Source organism: Lissotriton vulgaris, chromosome 1_1 (assembly GCF_964263255.1).
Source record: "Lissotriton vulgaris chromosome 1_1, aLisVul1.2, whole genome shotgun sequence".
Lineage (NCBI taxonomy): Eukaryota > Metazoa > Chordata > Amphibia > Caudata > Salamandridae > Lissotriton > Lissotriton vulgaris.
The window spans coordinates 957038104-957053958 of NC_141685.1; the positions used below are offsets into that span (position 1 = coordinate 957038104).

Genomic DNA, 15855 nt, shown 5'->3' on the forward strand with positions numbered 1-15855 from the left:
AATAAACATCCAGCCAGCGACCAGCGTGTGAGCATGGGTTATAAGTACATCAGGAGTTTCATAGACACGTCAGATCAGTGACTCATAAAAAGAGCCCCCAGGTAGTACTGTAATAAAGTTTGTTGCATGTGCCACCTTCAAAGCTACTGCCTTTTTAGACGGCACCACCTTTCATAACTGTTGTTTTATAGTACAAATCTGGCCAGGGGCATCAGGGCGGTTTACAGCAGAGCTTCTTTACGTTACACGCTCATTTCTAGCACAGGGAAATTAAATGATTTGCCCAAAAACACAGGACACTGAGCCGACAACAGGATTAGAACCACGGGATTTTGCGCTAGAGCCTGGTTTCGAGCCTAAATCCCCATGTTACATGGTCGTCGAGAGCTCCAGTCACACCTCCATAAATTCTCCTGCTACGCTTTGAACCCATCATTTAAGTGTTAACAGGAAAATTACAAGTCTTAGAGTGCAACTTTATCTAAAAACGTTGGCTGAAAAGTAGAATTGCGGAATGAAATACAGCCTTGTCTGTCCTGTCTGAAGCTCTGTGAGGGAAAAGAAAGACGCTGACCACCCGGCCTGAAATGTCATGCGCAGTCTTTACTCGGAAACTATGTGACGTGTTCCAGATGCTCTCTCCCAGCGACCGGAATTTCCTTCTTCATTTTTTTATTATTTAGTTTAAGAACGGTACTCCTAATATCCGAAGCGTTAGTCTCCTTTTTCCCTCTTAAATCCTCCAGATATTCCCTTCATTGTGTAAAATGTTTTTGCTTTAGCCATTTTTATTTATTATTTTTTTTTTAATTGAGAGCCCCCCAGCTTCACCAACAATGTTTTGTAAAAAACAAGAAACAAACATTGACAAAGCCAACGCCAGATTTACTGGCTTTGTCAGTTGCCCTTTTGCTTTGCCAGTGTTTTCGTTTATTTCTGCTTGCTTCCTCTCACCTTGCTGCCGTCCCAGGGTCCTTACCCCCAGCCCCTTACATCCTGTTCCCAGTTGTTCGCCCCAAGGCTCCTTCCTCAGCTCCCTCCTACACCTCATGTTTCCAAACGGGGTGCCTTGCTTTCCTCATTCTGCTGTTCCCCAACGCCAAGCCTTTTACTCTTCCTATACCATGCACTCTCCCCCATATCTTGATTTTTTTCCTCGCACCTTTGGTCTCCACTTAGACTATGTACTACCCCTCCTAAATTGTACTCTCCTCCAAAATACATGTCTTGTGCTTTCTTCCCCTGATATGTTCAGGCCTCACCCACCCCTTGCCTCGTGTTCTTGTTTACCTCACTGACCCTAATGGCTCATGTGCTTAGTCTGTTATGCTATATACAGACCAAGCCTTCAACTGCCCCATTGCCTACCTTGCTTATGCCACTACCCACTCTTTTGCCTCATGTTCCCAGACCCCTAACCCAAGTATTTGCTTGGCCTGCTTATGTACCCTCATCACCAATTACTTGCATTGCATGGTGGGCTTGAACACTTCCCCTTACCCTTTTTTTGCCTGGGGTATTCCTAGTGTTTCCCTTCCCTTCCGCCCTGTCAGTCATCCCAACTTGATGCATGTGTCAGTCACCCTTAACTTGTGCGTTATTCCCTGTGTGAAAGCAACAGGTCGCATGACCTTCTTTGAGGTCTGATTCTGTGGTGACAGTGCGCCATTTCTGAAGGTAAAACTCTGCTAGTCCTTTAGATTTTGTTTGATGTGGAGCCTTTGTTGAGCTGGGACTAGAGGGCCTTTTGCACACCAGTGCATGCAAACGTTCATTGGGGCTGGTTTGCAGACCACAGTATGACGCGCCTGTTGTCTTTTAAAGATTATTATGGAGCTTCGGCAATTCAGTGTCCCTTCAGTTTATGAAATCACAGCTTGGTTTAGTGCCACCGTGAGCAATGGGCTTCAGGGTCTCCTGTTGCTCCAGGTGATCCTCTAGGCCCGGCTGAGGATGCCCATAAACAGATGGCGATTGCGTGGCAGTGGGATGTTGAAAGTATGCCTTCATGTCTCAAACCATGTAGCTGGTTTTTTTTTTGCTTTTTAGATGAATTCAGGCGTTGATCCTCTTCATGTGGAACTGCTTTCTATTATGCCCTTATTTTACTTAATATATTTGGAAAGCACAACCTTGCTTTAAGTACACAGCGCTGTGCAGAACATGGCGTGCTGCATGACACAGAAATAACATCTCTGGAACAAAAATCTAATGTGAAGTAAAAACACATAGATGAAAGCAACACTTGAAATTGCCAGAAACTGAACGGCCATATTTTGAGAACCCCCTTTACCTTTACCTGAAGCATAACGTTACGGCCAGAAGGAAGGCAGTGCATGCGACCTAAATAAGAATTCTTGTCTGCAGGATTTTTCTCATAAACGTTTTGCATTTTGTTATTTCTGAATTATTTTACCTATTTGTGTGAGGTAAGTGCACACTCTAGGCTGTGCGAGCATGTATGGATCCAATTACGAAATCTGTTAACCTATTTGGTGTCACAGAGATCAAAGCAATAACATTGTATCATGAACTCACTCCACATGAGTAACTTTGAACCCCATTGACTAATTTGCCTCAGAAAATTATAATGTTGTGCCCAAGTTGAAACTGTTCAAAAGTTGAAAGGGGAGAATGTTTTCCATAGGTTTTGCAAATTAAACTTTGAGCATAAGACCGAAACTGCTGGCAGGAAGTTCGGCAAATTAAAACAAGCATTGGCATAGCCAATAGGTCTCGCCTTTGGGACCTTATAAGTGTTTGGCCATGCAACAGTTGATGTTGTTGCACCGAGGATATTGTGCTGCATAACTAAATACTTATAAGGTCCCAAAAGCGAGACCTATTGGCTATGCCAATGCTTGTTTAGGTTCTCAACCACCCATCCTAAACCAAAGCCATCCTTACCATTAGCTACACTTTCATCCTAGAGCATAACCCTACCTTACTGCTTCCTAATCCTCCAATCAATTTTAGGGAATCCACTTCTCCTTTTGTTCAAAGCTAATTACTCACTCATTACCGATCCCTCACTAGATAAAGTTTAGTTGAACTAAACTCACCAATAAACGCCTGCAATAATTCATTTAGTGGATTATCTTAAGATCCCTGATCACTTGTACCAAACCACTGACCATGTTTTCCTGTTGTAGCATGCTACTTGACAAAATGAGCTTCAGTTCTACATTGGGAGGTCTTACGTGCTATAAAAATGCAATCAAAATGCAGTAGTTCCCCTCTTTAAAGACACAGATATCTATCTACTGGCCTGCTATTGTGCCTCTCCATACGCCCTCTGTCTGAACTTTGAATTTTCTAGGAATAGGGTATAATTCAGCCAAGAATTCTTGTTTCTGGCTCTGGTCATTGGGTGACTGATGCTGCGTATTTCCAACCAACAGTAAATTCTGGGGAATTTACTGTTGGTTGGAAATATGGGAGCCAGCACGTAGGAGTAAAAAAATGCAACTTTACGTTGACAACTTTCATAGTATGACGTATCAGAAAGAGGCCTGGTGACATTGGGTGACGGGGATGAGGCAGAGCCCTTGTGATAAGGTGGATGAATAGCGAGAAATGGACTTCCATGGCGCCCTACCCCACTCCCCCCTCGTGCCCAGATTCCCCCAACCCTGATTATATGCGGGAATGACCCCTGTAGAGCCTTTGGGGAAATGAAGTTGGAGACACTGATTAGAGTTTGGTCAGCTGTTCAGTAGTTCATTTTTTCATTGGGCAACGGATATATATATGCCGGGCCTATAAGACTTTGCCAGATGGTGACACTTGGCGACCTAGAAAAATGTAGCAACTGCACATTCATGCACTGAATACCAGCATTCTGTTATAACTACGATTTACGCCATGATATTTTATAATCAATACTCCTAATCAATAGTCTCTCTCCTATTCCAACACCCTGGGACCTACTTTACTGGCTTTGGACAAGACACTGAGGGCCCGAGTCACACGGGTAAACTTACAAGTGTCAGTTTACTATTTTTCTGGTATTCACAAATTGCAAGTTTACTTTTATTAATAGTAATTTTACAACTGTGAGTCTCTGTGGTCGTGGTGGAGAACTCCAGCCCAATTGCTGAGTCTCCGCAGCCATAAAATATAACTTGTAGTTTGTGAATACCTTAAAAGGGTAAACTTACACAAAAGTCTAAGTTTACCTCTGTGAATCAGGCCCTGAGTGACTACAGTGTGAAGCATCTGCGTAGGGTGTGCTGCCACACATGCTGGATAGGTTGGTGGGTCCGCTTGCCTTGCGACTGTGACCTGCAGCCCTCCGCTTACGTACGGTGAATATATATATAGATATTTTTTTTAAGTAATGCAGTCACTGAAGGCAGACTATCTTTTACATGGAACAGGCAGGGAGCCTTGTAACAAGAGTAACAGAGTCAAGGGTGGGGTTACTTTCTCTTTCTATACAAAACTTCAATATATTGTACTATAGGGTGGCATACAGCACCACAGTGTCCACAATGTACCACCGTGTTCCCTAATGAAGCATACTGTATGATACAGTGGCATTCTGTACCACATCTGCTGTGTGTCCCTTTACCCCCACCCCTACTTTATGGTACCCCTTTGTTGTAGCTCAGTTCTCCATTGAAATCCCCTCCACCTGTACAGAGATCCATTGCTATGTAGGTAAGTTTACCTATGCCTTAGTGCACCACACTGTGCTACAAAGTGGTATACGCACCATATGGCGCTTTATAGTGACATAATGCACATTGGTGCACCTACTGTACAACATTAGAAGACTACAGAGACCAGAATGCCAAGGGAGGCTCGTAGGTATGTCTAATAAAAGACAAGTGGTGCAGTGGTGAGAGTGTATTGCCATAAAATGTCATCTCTTAAAATAAGAAGTTGCCTGAGTTCAGGATGAGCACCCACTTTCTGGCCTGTGTTTGCACCAGAATTGACTATAGGATCAGCTTGGCCAGCACCCTCAAACCTGAGAAGTCACGGACTTTCCTTTTGCTGAAGATTTCCAATGAGCATGAGATGTACATATAGAAGTTGTCCAGACACTTCGGTGCAGTATTTCGACTGCAAAACGTACGGAGTGCACAATGACTGTGTGGCATACAGCCCCCTTTCTTGCTTGAAGAGTATTGCACTAGGGAATAATGATAAGACTACAGAGACCAGAATGCCTAGGGAGTCTCTCATGTGACCCAGGTAAAGGATAAGGGCTGGAATGCCGAGGCAGTGTGCTGCCATAAACTATTATGTACTGTAATGTATTTCACCATGTTGTACAGTACTGTAAACTCGGTGCTTTAGCATGCTATTCTGCATCATACTATTACAATATTTGTTGTATACGTATATATTGTGCCACACCACAACTTGTGATAGCAAACAGAAGGTATAATGTCAGGGAGAGCTCCGCTAGCTGCAGTGCTTAATTTGTGAAAAAATAAGTGACAAGAGGCTACTGCAATGTGCACCACACACTGCCACTGCCAGCGCTGCCATTCATAGTAACAACACAACTACTAACCACTACACTTCTACAAGTGTGACAATTTTAAATATTCCAGGCCCTGAAAGCAGTAGGAATGGCACTGGGGGAGGTAATAGTAATTTTTAATTGATATTGAATTAACAAATACCTGTTGTTGTGGTCATCTATTAATTTAGGCACACAGTGCCACCTTGTGGCAGACTGTCACGAGCGCCAGTGTTGACAATTAAGTGCCGGTGCCGAGCACCTAAAACCAGCGGTTGAAATTAAGCACTGGCTAGCTGTAATGAAAGGGCAAAGATGTGCCCTCCTTTCCCCGTTATATCTCTTCTGTATTCACCCAGCCTAAGAGGACCCTGTCCATCAAACGCAGCCGTCCTGAGAAGCACCTTTGTATAAGACCTCTTTCCCAGATAGGCCCCATTTTCCAACATGATCTTTCCATGAAGCCTTTATCCTCTGCATGACGATGTCATACCAGAGGCCTCTCCTCTCATGGCGCTCATACTACGAGAATTCTTGCTCTAATCCTTTTTTTCTTCCCCACTTCCGTGCCCCACGCAACCCAATCTAATTTTGTCAAGGCTTGGCCCCTTACCATCCGCTTGTATTTTTTCTGTAGGTGACAAAGTCTGGAGATACACGGATTTCAAACTGAACTACGGATACCCGAAACTGTTGGCCCGAGTGCCCCCCAACATCGACGCAGCCCTCTACTGGGAGGGCAACCAGAAGATCTTCCTCTTCAAGGTGAGCTGTGACTGTGACATTATTCCCTGCTAAATCGTGTAGCTGGTGAGTTAGCTCATGGGGTTAGTGCATGTGCTGAAGAAGTATGTTTGCAAACCGCAGATTACAGTCCAGGTGCAGCCCAACTCAGTCTGCCACCCATTCAGTGTCGATGAAATAGGTGCTGTTGTTTATGGTAACACCTTTTATTTACAGCACTGTAACACTGTTAGGAAGTGCCATATAAAACAAATATATAAGCTATTGCATAAGCTCCGGAGTACAGCGTTACAGCAATCCTGTTTGGCTCAGTTTACTCATTTTTGATGGACACTTCTTACTATAGAATCCTTGCCTTTTGAATTTCCCCAAGCTCCAGACTGGATCTGGAAAGTTTTACTGCAATAGGCCCAGCATACCAGCAGGTGGCATCATCGGACATCGTGGCAACCTGGTCCATCCTTGGAAAGTGACAACACATAGCCATGGATAGGTGCTAATGTCAGTCAGTTCTTTTTTCTGCGCCCATCGACGTGGATCCGGAGTTCTGCTCCCAAAGTGTAAATCGGTTCAGGGACTCCCTAAAACACATACTGTGACAGTGTGCATTACAGAAAATGTCCCCTCCAAAGACTTCAGGCTTTAAACCTCACCACACCTGCTGGAAACAGGTGCTGGGCACGAATCCATGTGATGTCCGCCTTTGGTGCTTAGGTTCCAAACATGACTCGAATGCTGCGATGAGTGCTCCCTGATGCGTCCTAAGGCTACCAGGGATCCGGAAGTGGAACTTTGTCACTGAGCACAGAAAGCATGGACGATCATGCTTGCAGTCACTGGCCTGTTCGTGATCGAAGTCTTGACTCAAAGCAAGGTCCTAGTCGAGGTCGCCACCTTCAGGTAAGTCCATGATGGAGACGAAGGACAGGCCTCTCCGCAAGAACAAAAAAACTAATGTGGAATCGACCATGCCATACCTCTTCCGCTCCAGGCAGTGGTCGCTCATTTGGCATTGTAAGGATCCAGCTCCACCGCCATCATCTGACTCTGATCCCATTCCGCAGCTGAAGCCAAGGAGCCCTGAATTTCTGTGCCATGGTTGATTCCACAGCAGGTGGAAGCCTTCAAGGAAGTGATGTTGCAGTTTGTTCAGTCAATTCGAGGTTCCCTGGAGAACCTATGGGTCCGCGGACCTCCAGGGCCCTGAACTGAACTGCCATTGTCAAGGCCCTTCCCAGAGGCGACTGATACCACTTTGGCCATGTTCGTCCTCTTGCTGGTGCCAGGCCATGCTTCCACACCTTTGCTGAAGCAGTACGGCATCGGCCTTTACTGATCTGACCCCACTGTCCACTTCGGTTCCAGAGGCAAGTTTGTATAATTGTTCCCCATGATGAATACAATAAGGAGGCAGACAATTTTGTTTCCCCTTACTACCCAGATAGTGGCTTATGCTTAGATTTACAAAATCTCTCCTGAGACAGAGATGGACTCGCCATTTGGTCCACCTACTGACGAGAGTGTCTCTTTCACGGAGGGAGTTCAGATTCAGAGGTTCTAGAGCTGCAGTTGCCTACTGTGGAAACTAAGGCAAATTTGTCCACAGACCTGTTGCAGCCAGGTCCTTCAACTTCCAAACCATTGCTGCCCTTCAATGTGGACCTGTTGGAGATCATAATGCCAGCCCCATTCAGGCTTGGCTCAGTGCCAGCAGTGAGTCGACCTATTGCCAGGCACCATAGGCCTGACACAAAGGACCGGCCTTCCTAACAAACCTTCACACACCGAAAGCCTAGCTGTACGGGTGTCTGACAGTAAGGTAAACCCTAATTCCTTCACCACCGATTTACCCAACCGAAAATAAAACAAAATGCACTGGGAAGGAGACATCTCTGCCAATCTGGCTCTGAGGGCCCTTAATGTTTTTGCGTTCGGGGAGGTGCAGTCATGCCCTTTGGGATATGGCAAGCGAGATCCTGCCTATCTTACCAGAGAAGTTCAGAGTCTTGTTCACTCAGGCAGTCTATGATGGACTGGATGCAGCCAAGTACATTTTAAAAACTAGTCTGGATTACACAGACCATTGGCCATGCATTTGGCACCAGTGTGGTAGTCCAGAGCCATGCCTGGATGCACACCATGGATTTTTCTGGTCAAATGCAGGCGTCCTGAAGGATATGCATTTTGATAGATCCAGGCTTTTCAGAGAAAAGTTGGACTCTGCCTTGGAGGATTTCATAGACAGCCGACCTACGGCTCGCTCCTCCGGTCTGGTGCCTTTGGCCCACCAATTTCTCCAGCAGTCACAGAAATTACTGGGCTAAGCAAGGGACCTGCCTTTTACTAGAGGCAGCCCTCCCAACCTATCTAACAAGCTGCTCAACCTTTTTCCTTGGCTTCCAGGAATGACATAGTGGTATAGGCTGTGGCCATAAGCTTGGGGCGAAGACCTCTTCCTTGTCTCCCTGCAACCACCGCCAAATCACTCTGATGCTCCCTCGTTTGGTCACCATTTTTTCTGTCTAGCTGGTAGGCAATTACCTCAGACTGGCCATTTTTAGAGGCTGTCCAGACTGGTTACACACTCCCTTTTCTGTTTAACCCCTCATTTTCCTCCTGTATTGGCTCTGCCTTCAGTGGATCATGTCACCCTTCCCTCACAGACACTGCATGTCAAGGGAGCAACATTCCCTGCGGTGGAGACGCACAGTATACTACTCCAGGTACTTCCTGGTTTATTTCATACGTTCATTGGATTCATGAAATTATCTCTTCATTTCATTGTTGAATGTCTCATAATTTTCTTGTTGACATCATCATTTGAAATGAGTCCAATGCATTTCGGGCGTTAACGCCCTTCATCAGAGACCATGTGATGTCTTTTGCCGATTAGAAAAAGCGAATCGTCCATTAGAATTTGTTCAGCAAATGTTAAGACGCGACGCGTCTCTTCTCTGACCTGACAGCTTCACAGAGAAGAGACGCGTCGCGTCTTAACATTTGCTGTACGTATGAACGTATGAAATAAACAAGAACTTCATAATTTAAAGAAACTAAGAGTCTTTCAATTATTCATTTTTGTAAGGAATCCTGGGATTCACCTTAGGAGAAAGAGAGGTGTGCGCTAGGGGATGTGACTAATGGACCATTAGGAGCACAACTTGTGGAACACAGGAGAGAGCCATACAGGGGGGTGCAGTGTTGCGCTGGATGGACAAATTCCTAGAGAGATAGAAGGAGACAGTAAAGCGGACATCTTAGAATGTTTCTCGAGGATAGACGGATAGAGTCCATAGAGTGTGGGTGGAGGAAGATGTTTGAGTTGAAATGTCACACTTTTCTGGTAGCTTGACTGAGCCTTCTCCATTTTTCAGGGTGACGGTTACTGGCAGTGGGACGAGCTGGCATGGACTGACTTCACGTCGTACCCCAAGAAAATCTCCAGCCTCTTCACTGGGATTCCCTCAAACCTTGATGCTGCCCTGACCTGGAAGAACAAGAAGGTGTATTTCTTCAAGGGTGACAAGTACTGGCGGGTGAACCGGCAGCTGCGTGCGGACAGGGGTTACCCGCTCAGCAAGGCTGAGCGCTGGATGCAGTGCTAGTGTACTGGCAGGCGCTTTCACGAGAAGCACCAAAAGAATGGGGCATCAATCCCACTCCTGTCACCATTGAAGGTACTTGCATTCCACCGCTGCCAGTGCTAAAGGAACTCATATCCCACCGCTGCCGCCAATATGTGCTGTCACAGAATTTCGTGTTTGGCTCCAACTACACTTTTCTCTCCAGGTCTTCATATATATTTCATCCCTGCAAAGCCCAACATCCGTTATATGGAGCTGCATCCTGTTGAGAGGAATTACTACAATGCTGGGCAAGGACTACTGGCCACTACACTGCCCCTATAACGCTGCATGTAAATGTTTATTGGCCCGTTGTGCAGCATGAGCACGATCTTTAGGTGGTCACCAGGTAGAAAGACCAGCGGTGTAAGCGGTATCTATGTAAGAGAGGGTCACATTCAATAACAATATAATTGTATCTGTTTCACAGTTAATACTGGGATTTCTATGGTGCTGGGGACCAGTTTAGACCCACACATTTGTTAGGCGCTCAGGTGTAAGATTAGTTTTCTAAGCAAACAGTGCCACCTGCAGGCAGATGGTAAAATTACATGCATCAATGTATTCTCTTTTGGGGTTACAAGAGTACAGCTCTTGCTGAACCATCGAATGTTAAACGTTTCTTTGCAACTCTTGGTTTGCAGTTTATTTTTGTTTTAGATTCACATGCTGTGCATACTCCCGTTGCTGAATGTCGAGCTCGAACATTGCTAATTATTTATGTCCTCTCCCATGAGAGGGTTTCGAAAGTTACAATAAATACAAAATGACACTTCTCATTGGTGGGGCTTGTTGTTATATACTCTAACACAATCTCTTATATTTGAAAGTTGCACATGATTTTCTCATCTGTATACTCTCGACTAAACTTGACTAGGGACCTATGTTCAGCGAGATGCCCATGACTCAGTAGTAACTTGATGTTTCATAGCAGGATTAAGGTACATGTGTGGCAGAGGTTCAGAGGTGAAAAGCAGTTGCGGCCGGTGCATGTACAACGCAGTGGGGCAGCGGAGCGGGTGGGGGACAGGCGACGGAATAGATTAATTTATTTCATTTGACCTATTCCATCATCTGTTGACTCTCCACCTCCCCACCGTGCTTACTGGTGCGGGCTCAAAAGACAGGAGGGTTGGCACTTAATAATGAGTCCTCCTCTATTCTTCTCTTCCTTCAAAGTCTGTACCGACCAGTGCATTAGGAGTGTGTGTGTGTGTATGAACTATGGTTCTGTGATGAACAATATGTATACCTGATGAGTGGTGGTCAATGGCAAAGCACACTTAAGCATGTGCACAAATGAGTGTGCGGTGTAGTGTCTTTTTAGTGAGAGGCTGTGAGTGGCATCTGTATGTGGTTGATGTTGTTAGATGTGCAGGTTTGATGAGTTTATTTGTAAGGATATTTTGTGGTGTGGAAACAGGAACATTATGGTAGGTTGGGATTTATTCTATAAGCTTAGTGCACACCCCGGGACTTCTTGGTACCAAAGCTTTTTTCTTCCTGGAGAACAGCTTCAAAATGATGATTATAGCATTTTCTTCAGCACAGCCCAATTCAATTCAATAAGTTTTATTTGGTTCGTATAAAAACAACCATAAAAGCACATGGGAAAAATACATCGTCATATATATTTTAAACATCACTATACATTGATGATTAAAAACCAGTAAGAATATCAGTTAAAACATCATACTCTTCCTTGCACTAATCGATTTAAGGCTAAAGGTTGCGGTAAAGAAACATATGTCTGGTTCCTGCATTATAAAAAGCACCCTCATCGCTGCGTCCGTTGTAAAAGTACCATATTTCAAAAACAGAGGTTTTAAAAATGCAATGCGAAAATTCATATAAAGGTCACATATAAGAAGAAAGTGCAGGGTGCTTTGTTTAGTGTGGCCATCGCAGGGGCAGGGACAAGACGGATGCTGTTTAAGTCGTGGAAAAGCTACCAAATGATGGACCAGCCCAAACCTTAATCTTGTGAGAACATATCTATGTGAAGTTCTTGTCACCTGGCTTAAATATATCTGGAAACCTTCAGAGACTGAGTAGCTATTATAGAACATACGAGTTGTTAATTGCCCATTATGGCTCGGACGCCTCTTTATTCTATGTAACAGAAACATATTCCTCATTAATGCTTTGGGAATCTCTGCTACGGCATTAGGGTCATCCAGGATATTTAAGTCAAAGACTTCCTTAAAACTATGTATAATATACTTCAACCAGGGAATCATGAGATAATTATCCAATTGGAGGCAATCTTTAATTATTAATCTGTTAAAAGGAGTCTCCTCTTTTTGCCATATGGGTCTCCAGATCAGTAAGGGCCTAAAAGCTATTAGGTCCGACAAATAGCTAATCCCAACTTCCCTATGGATTAACTCTGTAGGCGCTGAAGTTGGTAAACAGAGCAATTTTTAAGGAACTTATTTTCCACTATTTGTAGACTATTGTCGGGATAATGACCCCACACCCCTGCTCAATAAAGTGCGATAGGGGTGCATCTTGACTGGTAAATGTGAGTCATGTCACTAATACGTCTATCACCCAGCTTAGCTGCAAATCTAAAAACACTGAGGACACTTTTTGCCATTTTTGCCCGGACATTCAGCATCTCATGTGACCATGTTCTGTCTCTGGCAAAGGTAATCCCTAAATACCAAAATGTGTCCACCTATTTAACTTTCTGCCCATCTATGTAAAAAGGGTTACATTTTTTAAGACTATGGCCACATAACATGGTGTAAGTTTTACTCTTATTAATCAGCAACTTCCTTTTAGTTATAAAATCAGCGAACCTGTCTATCAGCCGCTGAAGGCCTATTGATGTCCTGGATAACAGCACGGTATCATCTGCGTAAAGCAGTACCGGTACTTCAACGCCATTTACCTGTGGTGCATCTGATTTAACTAATTTGAGCACTGCGTCCACCCCGTTAATAAAAAGAGTAAAAAGCAGAGGGGCAAGGAGGCAGCACTGTCGGATGCCACATCTGACATTGAATTTAGGGGTGCATTCCCCCCTAGCCCCATACCGTATGGAAGTTTGTAATCTTTCATAGAGCTGTGCCAAAAAATACATTATTGACTCAGGGGTCCCAAGCTCTAGTAAAGTTCGCCATAAAATAGAATGGTCCACTAAGTCGAACGCACTGCTTAAATCTGCGAAGCATAGGTAAAGACAACCTTGCTTAGTATAAGTGTATTTTCCAACTTTTAAATCTAGATTATTACACTGTTCAAGCGTTCCACGCCCTTTCCTAAAACCATATTGTGCATTGGCTAAAACCCATTATCCTCCGCCCACTCTTCTAGTCTGACAAGTAAAATCCTGCTCATGATTTTAATGGAGGAGTCTAGAAGAGAAATTGGGCGGTACTTTTTAGCAGCCGATTTATCCCCCTTCTTAAAAATGGGAATAATAATGGATTCTCCCCATGTAGGAGGAACTCCATCAGTTACTGTGGCATTAAAAACAGTAGTTAGTAAAGGACCCCACAAAGCTGGTACAGCTTTATAAACATCAATTGGAACCCCGTCCTGACCCTGGGCCTTACCTCCCTTACTGGTTTTAATGCCTTGTTCCACCTCTTCTAGGGTTATATTTAGCGATACTATAGGCCAGGTACTAGGTTTAGTAGAATTATCGATTATATAATTACTAGATTTAAAAATACCAGAAAAGTGGGTTACCCAGGCCTCGCTACTGACATGGGACATTAATTCAGGGGCTACCTCGTCTTTTAAAAAGGGGAATTAACTGTCGCCCAGAACAGTTAGCAGTCTGAGGTCTCAGCAGCCTGAGTAAGTTCATCCCAGGCCTCTTGTTGCAGCTCTTTTTTCCTCTGTTTAAGTATGAGTTTATTATCTACTCTTAATTTTGTTACAAGCATCAGGTCCCTTGGTCTACTCGTCAATGCCTGTTTTAACTTAGAAAGAGAAGAGGTGCAAGCATGGTCAAACCAACCCTTATTATGAGTAAATTCCCTATTAGTGGTCTTAGTAAAAATAGAATCAATGGTATTATTAATTTTACTAAAATTCATTAGGATCAATGCGGGCTCACAATTAACATTCAAGTTATCATGTATCTCCACAGAACACTCATTAATAATATTTTTTAACACATTATCCGCATTCACCCCTTTACATTTAATTCTTGTACCATTGGGTCTATGCTATTCCATATTGCCCACATTTACTGTCGGATTTGCAGAACTATTTTCCCATATTTCAACTGTCAAGATAATACAGTTATGATCGCTGAGTAGGGATTCTTCAATCCTGGGAGTGGTACACAAAGGGATGATATTAGAGGATACCAGGACATGATCAATAATTGAATTCGTATTCTGCCTGTAAAGGTGGGGATCATGTTCCCCATACCATCTCTTGCACATTGCATAAATTCCAGATCATAGTCCGCCATAAATGTGTTCAGTGACTCTCCATATGAATTGTGGGGGGAAGTGAATATCATCCTCTCCTGTATCACTTCTTACCCCACAACCCCTTGTGGTGGACATAGGGCATATAGGTATATTAAAATCGCCGACCCGAATTAAATAAAAAATAACGCCCTCCTCTCTACTTAACTTATCAATAGCATTCTCTAGGTCCGTGACAACTTTAGACCATGAGCTATCAAAGATGTTATTATAGAAATTAATTAGAAGAACATCCTGGGCGTATTTTTGATAAAGCCAAAGAATCTGCGAATGAGACCCGACGTTCATGTGCCTTTTCACTTCTATTGGCAAGCTAGTTAATAAAATAATTAGAAGGCCCTCCTTAGCTTGCCAGCCACAGAACTCTGGGCTGGTAGATTGTATGAGACGAACCCCTCAAAGCTGACCAATTCCGTGCACCAAGTCTCTTGAAGGCAGATAATATCATGAGATCTCAGGAAGTCCGTCCAGCCCAACACTTCTCTCTTTTGAGCCAGCCCAGCTATATTCCAACTAGCTATAGAGAGCCCTTTGTCATGACATGTAATTTCTAGTGCTGTAGGTTGGCCGTGTTACCTTCAGGGTGCACCCCTTTCTCTTGACTAAGATGTCTTCGCCAGACGAAAATACAGCGTTCTGTGAATTGACCAAAACCACAGATCTCTGTCTCACTATATTTTTGCCCCCTAGTGAGCCGGTCCCCCAGCTGGCTTGGGCGGTGTTACCTTCAGGGATCGTCCCTGTCTCTTGGCTAAGATGTTTTTTGCCAAATAAATGTATAACATTCTGTAAATTGGCCAGAACCACCGATCCCTGTCCCACTATGTTTTCGCCCCCTAGTGCATCAATCCCCCAGCTATCCGCCATATCAATTATATGGCGGACCGGGTCCAGTCAGTCATTCTCATCAAGAGCACTAAGAGGTTGAAAACGATTAAATACCGGTCCTCAAACAAAGGCTGGTACAGTAAAACTCTACTAGTTGTTTGTTGGTCAGCATAGCCCATAATCATGGAATCTTTCTTTTCTTAGGGCTAAAAATTCATCTACAAAAATAGGTGCCCTTTCAAATGGACACAGTGTTGACACGGACGATTTCAAGTAGCTGTGGTTACAATAAAACATTTCTGGAGTTTTGCACACGCACAAATACTGCACACGTTGCACTGTTCAAATGCCCTGTTGATAAGTTATATAATGGGTTTCCATCAAGCTTGAAAAGGGCCCCCTCAATTGAGGGTAACACAAGCTAGTGTTCAGATCGTGCATACTTTTAATCCGTTTACATGCAGCAAGACAGATGGTATGTTTGCTAGAAGTCTTCGGAGGAGTACCAAGCAGCACTTTTCTGGCTTCTCAATTGTGCAAATTTGCCCCATGCACTCTTCATACCCCTGGATCCTGGCTTTTGCCAACTGCATCTGTCAGGCAAACAGGCTTGGGTGGTGGGGCTTTCTCAGTTCTGGCAGCATTACTCTGGAATAAACCGTCTCTCCACTTTCGAGTCCAACCAAAACTTTCTTTAATTCTGGCACTTGTTAAAGCCCTAGTTGCATCC

The 15855-nt window shown here is 44.1% G+C and overlaps 1 protein-coding gene across 1 annotated transcript in view; it reads left to right on the forward strand.

Moving 5' to 3' along the window:
* The window catches only part of MMP19 (matrix metallopeptidase 19), a 61968-nt gene extending 51350 nt beyond the window's left edge, over positions 1–10618 (forward strand). The window contains exons 8-9 of the mRNA XM_086959674.1: positions 6114–6241; positions 9595–10618. Of these exons, the coding sequence (XP_086815800.1) occupies positions 6114–6241; positions 9595–9825 (359 nt within the window). The 3' untranslated portion in view covers positions 9826–10618. The remainder of the gene's footprint in view (positions 1–6113; positions 6242–9594) is intronic.
* Positions 10619–15855: the final 5237 nt, after the last annotated feature.